General features: G+C 42.7%; 2 protein-coding genes across 5 annotated transcripts; both read right to left on the bottom strand.

The window, feature by feature from the left end:
• Positions 1–77: 77 nt before the first annotated feature.
• si:dkey-163f14.6 (uncharacterized) lies at positions 78–5884 on the bottom strand. Its single transcript, XM_056378986.1, has 10 exons — positions 5731–5884; positions 5464–5637; positions 5107–5271; positions 3720–4916; positions 2772–2924; positions 1654–1776; positions 1432–1560; positions 754–963; positions 513–629; positions 78–427 (listed from the first exon to the last, which is right to left on the bottom strand). Exons 1-10 carry the CDS (start codon positions 5777–5779, stop codon positions 273–275), a joined length of 2472 nt encoding a protein of 823 aa, XP_056234961.1. The 5' UTR covers positions 5780–5884; the 3' UTR covers positions 78–272.
• A 484-nt stretch (positions 5885–6368) lies between these two features.
• ppef1 (protein phosphatase, EF-hand calcium binding domain 1) lies at positions 6369–17027 on the bottom strand. 4 transcript variants are annotated; one of them, XM_056382100.1, is made up of 19 exons: positions 16850–17027; positions 16081–16422; positions 14727–14759; positions 14371–14498; positions 14192–14252; positions 12406–12569; positions 12192–12306; positions 11769–11815; positions 11407–11573; positions 11277–11313; positions 10975–11124; positions 10262–10413; positions 9931–10171; positions 9657–9842; positions 9414–9556; positions 8932–9038; positions 8669–8832; positions 7741–7825; positions 6369–7645 (listed from the first exon to the last, which is right to left on the bottom strand). In XM_056382100.1, exons 2-19 carry the CDS (start codon positions 16247–16249, stop codon positions 7419–7421), a joined length of 2376 nt encoding a protein of 791 aa, XP_056238075.1. In that variant the 5' UTR covers positions 16250–16422; positions 16850–17027; the 3' UTR covers positions 6369–7418. The 4 variants fall into 4 exon arrangements, with proteins under 4 accessions (XP_056238075.1, XP_056238066.1, XP_056238084.1 ...); XM_056382091.1 differs by having other exon boundaries at positions 16081–16268; XM_056382109.1 differs by having other exon boundaries at positions 16129–16268.
• Positions 17028–17316: the final 289 nt, after the last annotated feature.

Here is a 17316-nt window from a genome sequence, read left to right as displayed (position 1 = left end):
AATGGAATAACAAACACTTTAATAATTCATCAATACACTGTAGCTCTTCAGAATAAGGAGATTATTATTTGACAAAATTACACTTTTATGTTCTTTATTTACTTTGAGTTTTACAATGCATCTTTTACATTCAATTTTAATGTCTGGTTGAACTGTCCCGGCCACTATAACACGTCTCCTCCTTTACTCCTCACTCATCACGGTCTTGAAAACCCGTCCAGGACTGTGACATGCAGTAGCAGGAGACACTTGTGTCGGGTGTACTGCGCGGCTCAGCCAGCGGCGTTGGCTGTTGTCCTCGGTAGACATTTCTTCCAGCTGTAAGGGGAGAGGCGATGGGTGGCTGGGCAGGCACATTTGTACCCACCTTTCTGGTTCAAACACAGGTGGGAACAACCTCCATTCCTGCGACTGCACTCATTAATGTCTGGAGGACAGGAGAGATTTTTTTTTTTTTAATGAATTAAATATTTGCACTTTACAAAATAGTTTAATTTTGCTACCGCACTGACCCTTGCAGCGTTTGCCATCTCTCTGAAGTGTGTATCCTCTGGGGCAGATGCAGCGGTAAGAGCCTGGCAGGTTGACACACTGCCATTCACACCTTTCCTCATGGCACTCATTTATATCTGAGGACAAAACCGAGAACCTCAGTTTTTTTTTTACATAAGTTGGAGAAATTTATTGATGATTTCTATGGAGAAATAAAGGAACATACATGGAATAACTTTAGCTTTTAATTTTTTTTCCTACCTACACACTCCTCCTTAAGAGCTTGTGCAGCTGAATTCTCAGGTGGTGTTGGTTGCTTCCTGTATCCAGTCGGACACTCGGCGATGCAGCTGTGTCCGTCTCCAGCTAAGATGTGCCCATAGGTGCAGGAGCATCGGTAGGATCCTGGTGAGTTATGGCATTGCACCATACATGGCCCAAGCCCCTGATTACCAGCACACTCATCTATATCTAAGAAAAGGAAGTTTAGGAGAAGGTGACAATTTTATAGTCGTTTTATCGAAAGTGCAACAGCACATGAAACAAAGAAGTATTGAGGCTTTTCTAAATGTGTAAAAATTAGTCTCATAAACTCTAATTAAAATGACCCTGAATGTTGTAATGTAGGACCTACTTTACCACTTTTGCTTTATGTTTAAATAATTAGATTTTTTGGGATATAATCTACTTGGAATACAATTCTTAACATATTTCAGGTAAGTAACTGGGATTTTCAAATTTGAGTTGTGTGACATGGAGGAAACAAAGGCCAAGTGTAATCAAAGTCAAGTCTTATGCTGAGATATTTAAATCCAAATCAAAGTGGTGGCCTGACTTACCAACATTATCATCCCTACAGCCATGTTGCTAGCATGCTGCTAGCATGGCTAAAAAGAGGAAGACATGGTTGACAGTAATATTTAGCAAGTGTTCGCCAACCTTGACAGTGGCTGGCTGCCGACTGAAGGCTGTAGCCAGTGGGACACTGGCAATGGAAGCTTCCAGGAGTGTTAACACAGCCAAACACACAGCCTGTTACAGCGACAGGCAGCAAGCACTCATCCACATCTGGAAAGAGTGAGAGTGATGCAGAAAAACATTTTGACATAAATGACATAAACAGACACTAATGTATAAAGACACACAGCCGCATGCGCACACCTGGGCAGGAGGTTTGGTCGTGACCCGGCTGGTAGCCCTCATCACAGCTGCACTTAAAAGAACCAAATGTGTTGATGCATCTCTGCTGACACTGGTGCTGCACCTCCACACACTCATCTAAATCTACACACATTCCAACAGACACACACCACAACAAGAACAATCTGAAATGAGCGAAAGCAATAATTATTACATACATAAATTACACATCTTGCACTGGTTTGAATGACAGAATGAATCAGATTTAAAACACACAGAAAAACACAGAGTCCAGGCTGCATGGAGATGAAAGAAAAGAGCTGTAAGATGAAAGGTTGTATTCTCTGCTGCTCTGAATCAATGTGAAACCTCACTGATGTGTGTCCATGTTAGCTTGTTGTTGTTGCCTGTTATGAGCAAACCATAACACAGATGTTGTCTGACTTCCTGCTCTGCAGACACAGGAAACAAGGATGTGTAAGGAGGACGAGCTTGTGCATCAGCTCTGCCCTTGTTTTCCCGGTGTGGCCCTGTCATCTAGGAAAGCACCGGTTTTTTGATATACCTTCCTTTTCTGTGTTAATGGCTCAACATATTTTCATTTTCTGACATTTCTCTTTTGAAATGAGGACCTAAATAAATGTGCACTTTCCGTCAGACGGGAACGTTTACGAGCGTTATGTCATCGCAGTGGAATCTTTTTAGGCTTCAACTAAACAATAATCAGCCAAACCATGATCTCTGGACAGCACTACCTGTCAAAGTTCACACTGATAATAACACTGTTCAAAAATAATATCAACACCGTCCACCGATGGCTCGCACAAATGATAGGTTGTCTGTGAGCAGGCGTGTGTAACTTGAGACGATATATACAGTCACTGTCAGGCTTCTAAGTGCTACAAGGTGATCGCGCTGCCATAAATTTCACAGCTCACTTATGTTTGTCTGTGAGCCATGAAACATCAAACACAAAAAACACGTGAAGGAGATTCCCTGCTGTGCTGTAACACGCCTCGGTGCAGGCTGTGATGTTATTAGGAAGAGCTCAGGGCGTCCACAGAGGATCCAGGAAGAATGTTACAGTCACAGTGAAAGCTTTGGGGAAAGAGGAAAAAAAGAAACAGGAATATGCTCACCTCGACATGTTTGCCCATCATCCAGCAGAGTGAATCCAGGTCTGCAGTGGCACTGAGTTCTGGTGTGGTTCTGGTTGGCGCTCTGGTTGAAGTGTTGGGAGTGAGTGCACAGCTGGGAACAGCCGCCGTTGTTCACTGAACATGGCGTCAACTCTGGAGAAAAACAGTAAGGATGGAGGATGGATCAGTTCAGGGGTAATTTCCAAGGCTGCCCAGACAGGCCAGACCTCCAGGGGCACCAAAACCCCAGCTTTACTCCATGTCCTTTGGGTCAACATAATTTGATTAATCAAAGTCCTCCATCCTCAATTTTGTGCATTTTTATTTGAGACAAAATCTAGTTGTAAGTCCTTCATTGTTTTGGTTTACATTGAATGCATTTGTTGAAAAGTTGTTTTATCAAGTATTTAAGTTTAACATAACCAACCCAGGGTCGAGTTCACCATCACAGACAATGGCACCAGGGGATGTTTGACACTGTTTGCTTAAAAAAGTTATTTAGAAAATTAATTGGCAAAATTGCAAATTTGATTTGAATTCTTTGTCAATCCACTGTTCCAATTGTTAACTTCATTTTTAAGCATAAATGCCAAACATTACCTAGTTCCAGGTTTTCAAAGGTGAGGATGTTCTGCCTTTTATTTGTCTTATGTGATAATACATTGAATATCTTTGAGTTTAGGACTGTTAACTGTTAGGACTGCTCCTGGATCCACCGATAATATTGAAAAGTAGAACTAAAATAAAATTCTGGTAAAGAAACTCCCTCATATCGACAATAAACAACAGCACAATAAATTAATAAAAGATTGCTATTGATCTGGATTAATGGCAAATCAATATTTTGCACGTACCCATCAGCACATCTTTCCCTTTCCTTGTCAATAAGCACAACTGCAGCATTTTCAAATGAATCGAAGGATCAATAAGTCATGAAGCAGCACGTACCCAGACAAACAGGGGTGATTCCACTCCAGGTGCCCCCCCGCTGGCAGTAGCTGTGTATGTCTCCATGAGCCAGTGTATAACCAGAGTAGCAGGCGTACTGTATGTAATGTCTGTACGCTCCGGGACCTGGATTCTCTACGTTACGAAAGTGGAAGGTCCCATGAGCGGGCACAGGTGGGTACGGGCACACAGGTCGTCCGCTGAGGGTCAGAGGTGGTGCGGAGGAGGCGTTCATCGTGAGGTTGTGGCGTTCAGTCTGGTGAGATCTTGCCTCACCGCTGGGGGAAGTGTTTGATGGAAGGGTGACATTGGGCGTTTGTGTTTTTAAACTGGACGTGGCGGTGGAGCTGGGACGTGAGGAAGTTGAGGCAGGCAAGGAGGGAAGGGGGTTTGATAATGACACAGGGGTTGCATATGAAGCAGGAGATGAAACGGAGAGAGAACTGATAGAAATGGAATAAACAGAAGGAGATAAAGTGTATGTTGAAGTCTCTGTGGGCTCCTCTTCATCTACAGAGCCAGGCTGAGACAAAGGCGGATACTGGAGGCCGGTTCCGGCCTGTTGGTCTTCACCTGCAGTTTGTGAAGAGTCCGTTACTGCTTCAGAGTTCGTCACATAATCCTGGGATGTGACAGCTTCTCCAAATCGGATCACAGTTGGGAGAGTATGCTTGAACGTAGTATTTGTGGCAGCAGTGATAGTTGATGTATGAGCTGTTGAGAATGATGGTGGTGAAGATACTGATCGCTCTCTTCCTGACACTAATGATAAGGTAGAGGAGACAGTAGTAGTTAGATGTGATTTAAAGGCGAATGTTTCTGTAACGTTGTCCACCTTCTCTGGTTTCTCTTCTGAGCCGTGCCTCCCACTTCCTGTTTCCGACCCTTGGGCTTCATTTGCCTCCTGAAGTTGAGCCTCATGATGAGCTGCTTGGACTCCGTCTTTGACTTTAATCTGAATGTGCTGCTGCAGGCGGACTTTGAGGTTAGTCACTTTCATCCTCTCACTGTTGGACATTTGTGATGGTGTATGAGACATCAAGCCAAATTTAAGGTTTGCTTCTTTGGCAGCTGTGTTAGACAGGACGTCATAGTGGGACTGTTGCTGGGTCTTCAGAACTACAGCCGCCTGAAGGTGCTGGAGTATGTTTGGCTTCAGCACACTGACGCCTGAAACCGAGCTCATCATGTCGGACTCTAACAAGGAGAGAAAAGGAGAGATCAAATGGTTAAGAGCAACTTTCCGACATGAATAAAGAGTTAATGGATATGGGAGAATTAACACCAAGAAATAGTCCTGGGTCCCATTAACTCTAGGTAAGACAGAACATAAGCAAAGTAACTTTCCAAAATGTGAAACTATTATAGTTGTTTTTTTCATGCTCACCTTTGCATACAGGCTTTGTGCCATTCCAGCTGTGGCCCTTACAGTATAACATTGAGGGCCCAAGTAGCTGGAAGCCACTATTACAGCTGAACGCTGCCCAGGAGCCATCCTCATTCATGCTGCTCGTCCCGTGGGTCAGCAGCCCCGGGCTGGAGCAGCCGGAGCCTGAAAGAGGGGAAGAATATTATGGAAAGAGATCCAAAGTTTTAGTCTGATCAGAAACCTCTGTTGCCTTTGTTGTTGTCTCTCTTTAAATCCCCATCAGGCGCCTAAATAAATCTACTGACAAAAACAGAAATAGAAATGCAAAATGAAAAATCACAGGTTTACAGTATACTCATGAATGAAGCTCCTCACCAACACAGACTGGTGGGTCCCGGGACCAGTGCCCAGACACACAGCTGTTGGTTTTGTATCCATGGAGCTTGTAGCCTGGGTGACAGCGGAAGATCACCAGCAGTCCGCTGTAACGGAAAAATGTTCTCCCGTTTTCCAGGTTTCTAAAGCCACTGCATCCCTGAGCAACAGACGCTGTAGACAGTCTCACAGTGAGTGCCTGCGGTTGTCTGAAAACACTGCTTCTGTTAACAGCACACAGGTGTGAAAATTAAGTTGAAGAAATACCTGGAGTGTAGATGCAGAGCAGAGCGACCAGAGCTGCCAGGAGCCCCATCTGAGCTCCAGTTGGAGTGTGCGACCAGGATGACACTACAGAGCTGGGATAGCTCTCGTCAGATGTGGAGGGGAAGGAATGGGAGGAGAGTACTTTGAGAGTGAAAGTGGGGAGTGTATGAGAGGTTGAAGATTGAGGGGTGGGGGTGGGGGGGCGTAGACTGTGGTGTGGGATTACTACAGGAGAGGCAGATGGGAGGAGGGTGGGTTGAGATAGTATATTCACAAAACACTCTGACAGATGGATGAGGAGTTTTGTAGTGGTGGTAGTCGTAGCAACAATGTTACTCATTGTATTAAATAAAGTGATTAAAATCATGATTTCCAAATATCCAAGAGCCCTGGCAAAAAAAAAAATGTTATTCTCCACACCTGTTTGTCTCTCACCCTTCACTTATAAGAGTGTGTGAGCATGTGCTGCACAGGTTAATGCCTTCAGGGAAGTAAGAACCTATTATTTCCTCAGGCTGACAGGATGCCTGCGCCTGTTTAACTGCTCTCATCGTTTGGTAATTATAGTGGGCAGGATGCCAGAGGAACACACATGTGGACTGAAACACACAGAGTAAAAACACACACAAAATTGCAAGTAGTCTAAAAAACAACAACAACAATAACATTTTTATTCAATTTTAGTCCAACAGTTGAACACATACCAGCTGAAACCCTGACTTCAGCAGCAGCATTTTTTCCAATGCTGAAGCCTTCAGTCATCAATACTTGCAATACTACAGTACTGAGATACAACCTATGTCCACTTTCTTAGGGACACTTGTGCAACTAATTGCAACTGAATTCAACAGCTCTGTCATTTATTCCACCTTAACTAAGTTCATAATGTTGTTTTTTTTTCGTTGACATTGTCTGAAATGTGTAAGTTCAATCACATGTTCATTACTGAGGTCATAGTTAAAGGTGGTGTTATACTGGACTACAATCAATTATATTGACAGGTGTTTCTATTTTTCATTAGGCCTATGTGTTTCTATTATACATTATATTTCTCCTACTTACACACATAGGAGGCAGAATATTAGAAACACCTCTGAGTACAATCCAGTCCAGTACAACACCGCCAATAACCATAACCTCACTGCTAAAACATATGACTTAATTAACACCTCTGTGACAGTGTCGGAAACGCTGAACATTATCAGCATTATTAAAGCAGACTTCGGGGCAGAACAGCTGTATTGGATTGTGCTGCATTGCACTGGTACTTCTGTTGTTCACGTGTTTCTCAGAAGTCTGCACCTGCACTAAATCAAACCGCACCTAAAATATGTGTAGCCTCAAGTCTATTCAGATTATTACAGTTGCCCTTTTTTCTAGCATTTTTTTTTCACTTGGTTGACGTTTGCTTGGGTTTGTGTCCTGTGAACCTCTAAGCTCAGGACTCTGTCTGCTACCAACATCATCTTACTAGATGGTAACAAACTCCAGTTAATACACCAACAATTGACAAAATGTACCAATAATTGTAGGTACATCACCAACTCTCTACCACTTTTTAGTGTTCAACTGTCTAAAGGTGCTTAAGAAATACTAAATTGTGTCTTCTTATTCCTGCTTTCCTTCCTCCATTACTTTCTCTGCTGATCATGCAGGACTTCAGCAATTTAATGTTCAGGTTTCTCCCTTCACGAATACTTCTCTCCATCAATCTTTCCGTTGAGTTGCTGATCCTTGTTGTCCAGTTTGTGTACCACTCTGAAGGCCTCCAGGAACTCGGTGAAGTCTATACTGCCGTCCTTGTTGAAGTCGATACTTCGCGCCAGGTCATCGATGGCTCTGTCGTCGATGTCAACGCCCAGGTGGGCGCTGAAAAGACGCCAGGTGTGACGAAACTCCTCAGTGGAGATGAGACCTGAATGTAACACGTGCCACCCACAGACTTAATTTTGAGGAATACGTTTCAAATTACTGAAACATTGTCTCCCAAGAGATACAGCTGTTATTTACCTGAATGGTCTTTGTCAATAATGTTGAATATTATCTCAATGTCTGTCCTGTATCTGAACAGAGTGTCAGCCAAGTTCGGAGTGACCTAAAAGAACAAAGAGAGAAAAGGAAAAGGAAATAGATGGAAGACAACTAAGCCTCTTAATGTGATTATTAGCAGCAGTGAAGTACTACATTATAGTACTAAGAAGTACTGCAAGAGTACAAGTAAAAAATCTCAAAAAATGTTCAATAAAGGGAAGTATTATTATTATTATTATTATCCAAAGGTACTCATTAAAAAAATGTAAGCAGTATTTGAATGCTCTAAATAGTCTGGATGTGACTGAGTCTGTAGAAGAAAAAAAGGGCACGAAAAAGTTTGGACTGGTAGTGACTCCGGTGGTTGATCATCTAAATGGATCAAGAGAAATTGGAAGCACCTGGGCTAAATTTCAAGTGTCATGGCAACAGGTCTGAATACTTATCTCAGTGTGATATTTCAGTTTTTCCTTTTTAATGAATTTGGAAAAAATTCTAAAATTTAGTTTTTGCTTTATTGATAAAGGCTATTTAGTGCAGATTGATGAGGGGGAAATTTTATTTTTAACATTTGATTTTAACATGAGGCTGCAACATAACAAAATAAAATGAAGGGGTCTGAATACTTTCTGAATGCATTGTTTTCATGCCAATATATTATTTCTGCGTGTTTTGCTACATGCTGAAAAAATTAATTCTTAAACTGAAACAAAACCAATGAATAAACTGTCATCAATATTTAAACACTCATGATGCAAACAAGTAACTACAGTTATCAATAAATGTAGTGGAGTAAAAGGTACAATGTGCACAAGTATGAAATCTCCAACGATTAAAATACAAGGTTCTCAAAGCAGCAGTACTTGGGTAAATGTAGTTGGTTACTTTCCAGTGCTCTGCTTCTGACCTGAGGCAGAGGAATCCCCGCTTCCATATCCTCGAAGCAGGACTGATACTCCACACTGCCATCTGCTGCCAGACGGGTTAAGTGTGGACGGAGTGTCCTCCAGGGCAGGTCCAGTCTCAGCACAGACTCCAGCACCTGAGCCCATTCACTGACTGACACATTTCCTGAAAAAAGATATATTTACATATAACAACTATATGTGTCAACCTGAGTTAAATACATGTTCATAAGAAAGGCAAATAAACCGAGTGGGTAAAGGTCACCGGTGTTATTCTGGTCGTGCTGCTGGAAGCCTGCCATCAGCTCAGTGCGATGGGAAAACAGCTTCTCTTTCAGGGCCTTGAGAGCCGAGCCTTCCGCGGCTCGTACCCTGCAAAGACAAAGTTAAACACGAGTCATTAACTAACGACTGAGCTGTCTTACATCATTTACAAACACCTATTGTCATTACTGATTAATCTGTCAGTTATTAAATCACTTTATCCATTAAGAATTACGTCTATAAAATGTCACAAAATGGTGAAAAATGTCTATCACAATTATAAAAACAGACAAATAGAGGAAATCCTCACAGTGAAGAGGCTGGAAAAAGATGATAAATTACCTAAACTATTAGTTTATTGCCAAAAAAGTTGTTATATATCTGTCTTTAAATGAGCTGATCCATTAACTGACTAACTGCCTCAGTGCTACTACACCCAGCTGTGGTTAATGTGAGCGGTTACACTCCAGACCCCTGCAGTACCTCTGTGTCAGGGTGAGTTTGCGTGTTGTGCGGCTGACTTGGTACTGGTAGAAGCGGGGAACCAGTTCTCTGCCCACTTTGATGTACGCACCACGGTTGCTTCCCTCCTCATAATAGTTTGATGCTGAGAAAATAGTGATCACCTATAGAGAGCAAACAAACACGGACACATTTATTTCTCCAGACTCCAGACATTTGGAGACTTTTGGACAATTTTAATTCATTTACTGCTTTCCCGTCTACCTGTCCGCCATGACAGAGCTCGTATCCCTCCTGCTTGCACTCGTGGGACCTGATGAGCAGCTGGAGTCCATGTTGGAGCAGCAGTCTCTGGGTGACATCAGGGCCGAAGTAGCAGCCCCCTCCTCTGAATGTGTTGGGACTGCAGCCTTCTTGGGTTTTAGGGTCACTCCACAATATATCCACTATCTGCAGGAAAGAAGAAAGCTGATAAAAGACGCAGAGCACATCACAATGGGGCAGAGTTGAACAATACTCATTCCTCCACTCCTCTGACCTGTTTCCATTCTCGTTCATGTTGCGGAGGTAAAGGAGGGGGAACAGAGGACAGAGAGTCCAGGAAAGGCACTTGGAGGACATTGATATTGTAAGGCATGCTGGGAGAAGACGGGCACGGACGAGGCGAGAGGCACGATGGCGTTCGAGGAGAGCAGAGCGAAGAGGAAGATGAGGAGGATGAGGAAGAGGAAGAAGTGGAAGCTGCGCTGTCTTGCCGGCTGAGCCCGCATCGCCTCTTTCTTCAGAAAAAAAAAGGGGGGGGCAGAATGAGGGTCTGTCATTTGAAATGTAACATCTGTAAGCATCTGTGGGCTGCCGTGCTGTCAGACCTCAGGTTGGGAGTTCTTTGGTTCTTGCTGTGGCTGCGACTGCTGCTGGGACGAGAGCTGTCCGTCGATCTCATCCTTTTTGCCTGCCTGCAGGACTGACCGAGGTCCAGCTGCTCCAAACTGCGTCTGGGAAACCTCAGGGCGGATTTCACCTGGGAGAGCAGAGGAGGGAAGACAGAAATAAAGTGAGAATAAAGGTACTTGTCTAAAAATAGGTTCAAACAGACTCCAGTCTCTGAGGATAGGGGGTAATGGACAAAATGTTATACAGATTGTAAAGGCAAATTGGTGATTTGTGATTGTGGAGCCTTGACTTAAGAAATGTATATATATACAGCAAGGCAAGCGCAACTGCTTTCTGCTTCGGCTTGTTGGTAATCCCGTGTTGGGTTAGGGTTACACAAGCAAAGTTACTAACAGGCTGTTGAAGAAAGTCCAACATGTAGAAGGCTAATAACCCATAATAATACTGATAACACATCATTTGCTCAGAAGTTGGTAGAGACCACAAATAAATGGAAAGAAGCATGCCTCCAAATGACTGCTATGGTTGGATATGAACCAGCTGTTTGCTAACGTGTGGTGGCTTTGAATCTGTGCATTTTCAAAAAGCGTTTTTCTGACATCTAGTGGCCCAAACTGATTATTGCTGTTAAAAGAGCAAGTATAGAAGAGGGGCAGAGGATGAAGGTTGGCTGCTTCATTCCACTGACCTTGTGCCTGTCTATGGAGCTGAGGAAGTCCAGGTCAGTCTGGTCTGATATACCTCCATGAACGATCAGGATCTTCCCGTCAATCACTGTCGCGACCGGCAGAAGGCTGAAAATGTCCTGAAACAGCTGGAGGATCTCACGGCCGTGAGTCTGCACACAGTGACACACAGTAAAAAGCAAGAAGAAGAAGAAGAAGGAATTCATTTCACATTGCAGCCATTATCAACCCGGCTCTGCCAGCTGCGACAGTCATCAAACCTGCAGAATGTGCAACAGTAGTCTCCTACATGACTTCACTGTACCTTGTACTTCTGCATGACTTCTTTTGTGAACCCATATCTGAAACAACAACGTAACAACATCACACTGAGACGCTTCTAAACCTAGACCGATAAATATTTTTCTTTCACTTCAACTCCTCTTCCTATCCACCTGAGGTTCATTATGTGGTCTTCGTGGTTTCCTCGGTTCAGGTGCATGTAGTCGGGGTAAAGCAGAAGGTAGGCGAACAGGAGGATGACCACTTCGATCGACTTTTTCCCACGGTCCACAAAGTCCCCGTTAAACACATACGGCGTCTCCGCAGAGGGAAGGCCGTTCTGAACAACAGCAACATGCAACGCAAAGTCAACACACTGTCACAAATGTAAAATCAGAGCTTAGAGATGTGGCTGTCACAAACATTTGCTCGTTTAAATCTTTTGTGTATCAGCATGAAACATCATTTTGCTGCAAAATAAATAGTGAGTGACTCTAAAGAAATTTGTTGTATAGAAAAAAAAATATTGATTTACCTTATAAAATATGAGCAGTAAGTCGTCAAGGCGCCCATGCAGATCACCTGTACCAAACGATGGGAAATAAAAGCAATGGAGAAGCCTGAATGAGGAATCCTCATGTGTGTGTGTCTTTTGTTGCAGCCACAAGTATTCTTGAGTTTAATGAGATGCGACTCTGCAGGAGGAGGGAGCCGCGGAAGTGGAGTCAAGTGGCTTATCAGTGTGCAAATAAACAAGGCCTCCTTTCTTGGAACAGTGCCATTAACATACAGTGAACTGTATTTAATACACATTTACAGACATCAGCGATCATTTAAGCAATAAGCAGGTCATTCATTTACTTAGCGGCTCTGTTTACTCTATGTAGCAGGTGCACACTCCTTTTCTTTCTCCTTTGCGGGTATTCTGTAAAAAAAAAAAGGCAAACAAGTCACCCACCACATATAGTGATCTCTTTGGTGTAGGATGTTGACAAGTGGATGATGTTGGGCATCTGTTTCAGGAGTTTTTTGGTCTCGTACAGCAGCTGCAGAACATATCTGGCATGTAGAGCCTGTGTGGAAGAAATATAATGAGTCCCCCCAAAATAAAAAAAAAAAAAACAGACAATCAAAAGTGAGAGCGAGAAAGACCAAAGACACGCAGTCGGTACCTGCTGCTCCTTAAATGCACTGAGCAGGGCGTTGGTGTCAGAGATGGAGAGAGGAAACGACAGTCGGGGCCCGGTGTACGACTCTGGAACAGGGATCAGGTTGTAGCAGGTCTCTCTGTCTAACCAGGGGTCCACCACCGGGTCCAGCAGCTGGGAGATCAAGTCTGGAGGTCACAGTGTGTGGAGCTGTCAACATACTGAGCTCAACACTTCATCTCACAATGTCTTTTGAGCTTCATAAACATACATTCTTATCTTGTTCAAGGCACACTAACTAAATCTCTCTGATGGCAGATCTCACAGAACAGTCACCGCCCAACCCTTATAGATCAGGTCAAAGTAAAATCCCCACACTGTTTCATGCTCCCATTGTAACTTTAAATACTGCAATGTTTTGATCCGTCATGGATCTTGGTCAGACATGATGAAGATCTACGATGGGAACTCCACTGACTTCATCCATCAGAGTCTGTTTGCAGGTCTTCATGGCTCCAGGTGTGCCAAAGCTATGAATTTAATTGTTTAAATTGTATTGTGGGCAATTTAAGCATCAGGTTTTAACAGGGAAGAAGAAAGTATAGAAAAACACTTGCAGCAATCAGACTGTGTCTTTAAGTAACATGGATGCAGTCAAATCTTTAGGAAGGGTAAAAAATGAAGTGTTTACCCACCGAACTAAAACATATTCAATATACAGATTTAATTTGTAGTTCCTTGTAATAAACAGCTTGACACAACACCACGTCCAGCTCTGTGTGACCTCACTGTTGTATTAAAAGACCACTCCAATATGCTAATGAAAAACCGACGGCCTCTAATTTATTCACACAAAAAAAGACATGAACAGAAATCTACCTACAGGCCTATTTCTATTTAGTAAGTCTTTTGTCAATTTCCACCCTTAGTGTCTATTAACTGGCTTCTATTCTGTCTCTCACACACACAAACACACACGGCTGCTGTATATAATAAACAGACACAACAGAGTCTGGGCTCTTTGCATCACTGACTCAATGTAAAACCGATGCGCTGTGGATGCTGCAATAAGAGCTGACCTAAGGATTAGCTTGTCAATGGAGCATTGTGCTTTTTAGCTGGATGAGTGGGTCAATACACACTTAAGCCACAGCTGTGTGAGCGCAACACACCAACCAACACTAGCCTCCACATTCACAGCAGTTGCTAAGCAACAGGGTATATGCAATGGGTTTTTTAATCTAGACCAAAATACAGTGGCATGAATAACACTGGTGATAATTTGATGGAAGGAAAAAAATGTATATCTATATAAAAACACCTTTCTGTGTTGGAATATGTTCAAAACAACAACCATTAAACAGCAACTAATGACTGGTTGAAATTACTGTATTTTCAAAATTTAATCTGCCACTATTTATATTTACCTAAAAATCTCTTGAAAACTCCATTCTTTACTTGTTCAGTTTAACATTATAGTGCACTAACCTCAAATAAAGCAAAAAAATTATGTATACAGCTAAAAAAAAAATACAGAATATCATCATAGAATTTAGTTTCAGTATGACTGAAACACACAGAGCCCTGACTGTGCTATTATGAGTGAGTGCTTTACACTTTCAGAGCAAAATAACAAAGTAAAATGAAGATCCTGTATTAAAGAAAACATGTGACATGACATCCAAATGGCAGCACTGTTAAAGTAAAAGAATATTTTCTAAAATAAAATCAACGCTACTCAGAGTTTTCAATACACATGCTACAAACTAATCTACGTTTCCTGTGGATAAAAAGATTTTTGGCTCCTGACCTGGTCCATTTCCGTTCAGCTGAGTGAAGTTGTCCAGCATGAAACTAAAGAAACTGGAGAGCTGAAGACAGGAAAAAAAAGTATTTAAGCATACATGAAAATCAACATAAATGTGTATTTCAGTTTATAGGCAGGGTGGGTGTGTGTGTGTGGGGGGGGATGCCTGCGCTGACAGTCACCTGTAGCTGGTCCTGTTCTCCGGCGTATTCAATCGACTGAAAGATGTTCCAGGTGTACCTGCGTCTCATCTCAAGACGGGCCACATAGCGCCGGTACCATCGCTGGATCAGAACGGCTGCCTTCATAGCTACAACAACAACAAAAAATCACCTGTTACATTTTATTCAGCTGAGAGACGTGTTTGAGTCACATACTGTACATAGAGTGCATGTATATGACATGTGAGAGTCCAGCATTACTAACTGTATCTTTTCACTATCGGGTGAACATGTAAAACTGTAGTCTGCACAGAGATGCATGCACACTGGGACTCGTATGTCGCAGACTGATCTTGAGAGATGAGCAGGGTCCTTACTCAGAGCCGGGGTAGGAGTCTTGACTGTTCCATCTGTGAGAGGAAGACAAAAATACAATTCAGACCAAGACTCATAATTGAATAAAATCATGTGCAAGGCAACACACACACACACACACAGACACACACACACACACACACACACACACAGTAACAGAGATAACAAGACACAGGGGAGATCACGAGCAACAAAACAACGGGACTGGAAAAACAAAGCAAATTAAAAGAGCTTTCAGGAGAAGCTGCACCAATTAAATAGAGGCGAGGAGACAGACTGCTAAGAAAGAAAAAGCACCATCTGTCAAACATCTGCTGTCTGTGTGTGTGTGTGTGTGTGTGTGTGTGTGTGTGTAACAAGTCTGAGGAAAATGTACAACTGCAAAAAATATTATTATCACATTCCTACGACACAAGGTGACACTGAGATGTGTTAAATAGAAAATCACAATGCTGCCACGACTAAATCTAATAATACACTGTTTTAAGGAGCACTTCCTAAATTATGTTGCAAATTGCTTCACTGAGGAGATCAACGAAATAAAAGGAAGAGGAAGACCAATACTTCAGCAATAAAAACATAGAAACAAACAACAGGAATTATGTTATCTTTAGTATTTAACAGGGCTCAAGTAATGATTATATTCATTATTGATTAGTGACAAAAAGCCCCTCACAATTTCAGAGGGTCCAAGAAAATGTCTTCAGATGTGCAGATATTTACATGTGAGAAGCTGCAAACAGAGAATATGAGACATGTTTGCTTGCCCTGTGTGTATTTTCTTGTTGACTTTTGTGTTTTGTGCTTTAAGGTATGTATATATTGTTGAGTTATGTGGCATTGGCTCATGCTAATGCAAACATTAAAGAAATAATGAATGGAATGATTAATCAGTTATCAAGATAGTTGCTGAATTTGTCTATTATTGGCTTGTTTCAGTTCGAGTTTTCAATCTGGACTGAGGAGAGGACAGTTGATATTTGAGGATCTATACTGTGATTTCAGAGTGTGTGTAGGTTTTAAATGTAATTTGTGAAAGCAACTGAAAGTCTGTGTAAGGAGGCAGAAATAAGAGCTGCTCCGTGTTCTCTTTTATTAGGTTTTGCTAAAAGCCCCATTCTACTTATGTCTGAGCTTGCTCTCCAATTAGTATCTAACACTTAAGGCCCTATTTGTGCTCAGCTTATCTGTCTACACACCAGGTGTATGAACATGCCAGCTCTAATTTGATGCCACTGTGTTTTTTAACACCTCTCCAACAGGTTCAAATGTCAAAACCTGTCAGCTGACAGGACAAAGAAAACATGAGTCAGTCCTGGATGGAGCATGATTGGAGAAACAACAGCGGCTACCTGCCTTTTGAGCCAGCAACACTTTGTGCGCTCCACTGCAAACCAGCCACACCTGTTTCCACTCTTTTCCCTTGCGTTTCCGTGGCGACAGAGGTGCCACATCCCATGACGATCGGCAGAGAGGTCCCAGGTTCACAAACAGGTAGCAGTGGGTCACATCTGGCTGGTGGCATGTGAGGATGGCACAGGGACCTGATAGAGTAAGAGCACGGCTGTTGTCATGCTGCATCAACCAGTGAGTGTGTTTCACTCTCTGCTTCAGGGTTTTCAGCCAGTCTCACATCACATCACAGCAGCAGCTGGTTCACCACCTCTCTCAGCTGCAGTCACAGCACATGTCAGTTTGCTGTAGGTGTCAGGGTAGATTCATAGATGAACATGCTTGTAATCAAACTGTGTAATACAGATATAAAATCAAATTATGTGGCATGTATGATAAAGATATGTTCTTCACGCTAAATTATCCAGTTTATCTTCCAATTTATTAAAACCCTTAATGATTGCCAGCAGTGCGCATCACAACTAGGCTTCAAAATACTAATCTCAAACATATGCCACAATAACAGGGATTAAATCAATGACTGCTAATGCTTCAATCTCAAACAGCACCTGCCTTTGACAGATCAAGGGAAATGAAAAAGAAAAATCGGCGGGTAAATGTTGCTTATTGTGCATCATTTTCCTACAGGAACATATATAATCCAGACGTGCTTGTTTTACGCATCCGGGGCAAGAAAAAAAAAAATCACCAGTTTGTTTTTGATGGTTCTTACCTGCAGCTTGAATCCGCGCGATCCGGAAAACATGAATGGGACACTGTAATCCATGCGATGCACGAAAAATAACTTTAAAAAAAATAAACTCGCAGATAAAAGGTTACGCTACATGTCCTCTAAATGACTGCTAAGAGAAAAGGTTTGAGTGTAAAAGGTGATACAGAGACGCATGGACGCTGCGGGGGGGGGGGGGGGGGCGCTCCAAGCGCGCGGAGGAGGCGGAGGTGTCGTCACCACATCACAGCGTGGAGGAGCCGCTGTTCCGCATATTTCCCAGGTAACTGCCACCACGACTCACTTCAACAAGTGTCCCACGATTTCCAACTCAGTCCATTTGTAGCTTCTGTGCCACATGTATCGTTAATTTGACCTTCACGCCTCAGAAGGAGGAGGTCAGTGAGGTCGTGATGGGAGAACCAGTGGCCAGGAAAGTAGGTTAGGTTTAATTCAAAAGTTGTTTCTGG

This window comes from Seriola aureovittata, chromosome 1 (assembly GCF_021018895.1).
Source record: "Seriola aureovittata isolate HTS-2021-v1 ecotype China chromosome 1, ASM2101889v1, whole genome shotgun sequence".
Taxonomy (NCBI): Eukaryota; Metazoa; Chordata; class Actinopteri; order Carangiformes; family Carangidae; genus Seriola; species Seriola aureovittata.
Note: the sequence above shows the minus strand (reverse complement) of the source record. Positions and strands in the feature narration are given on the sequence as shown.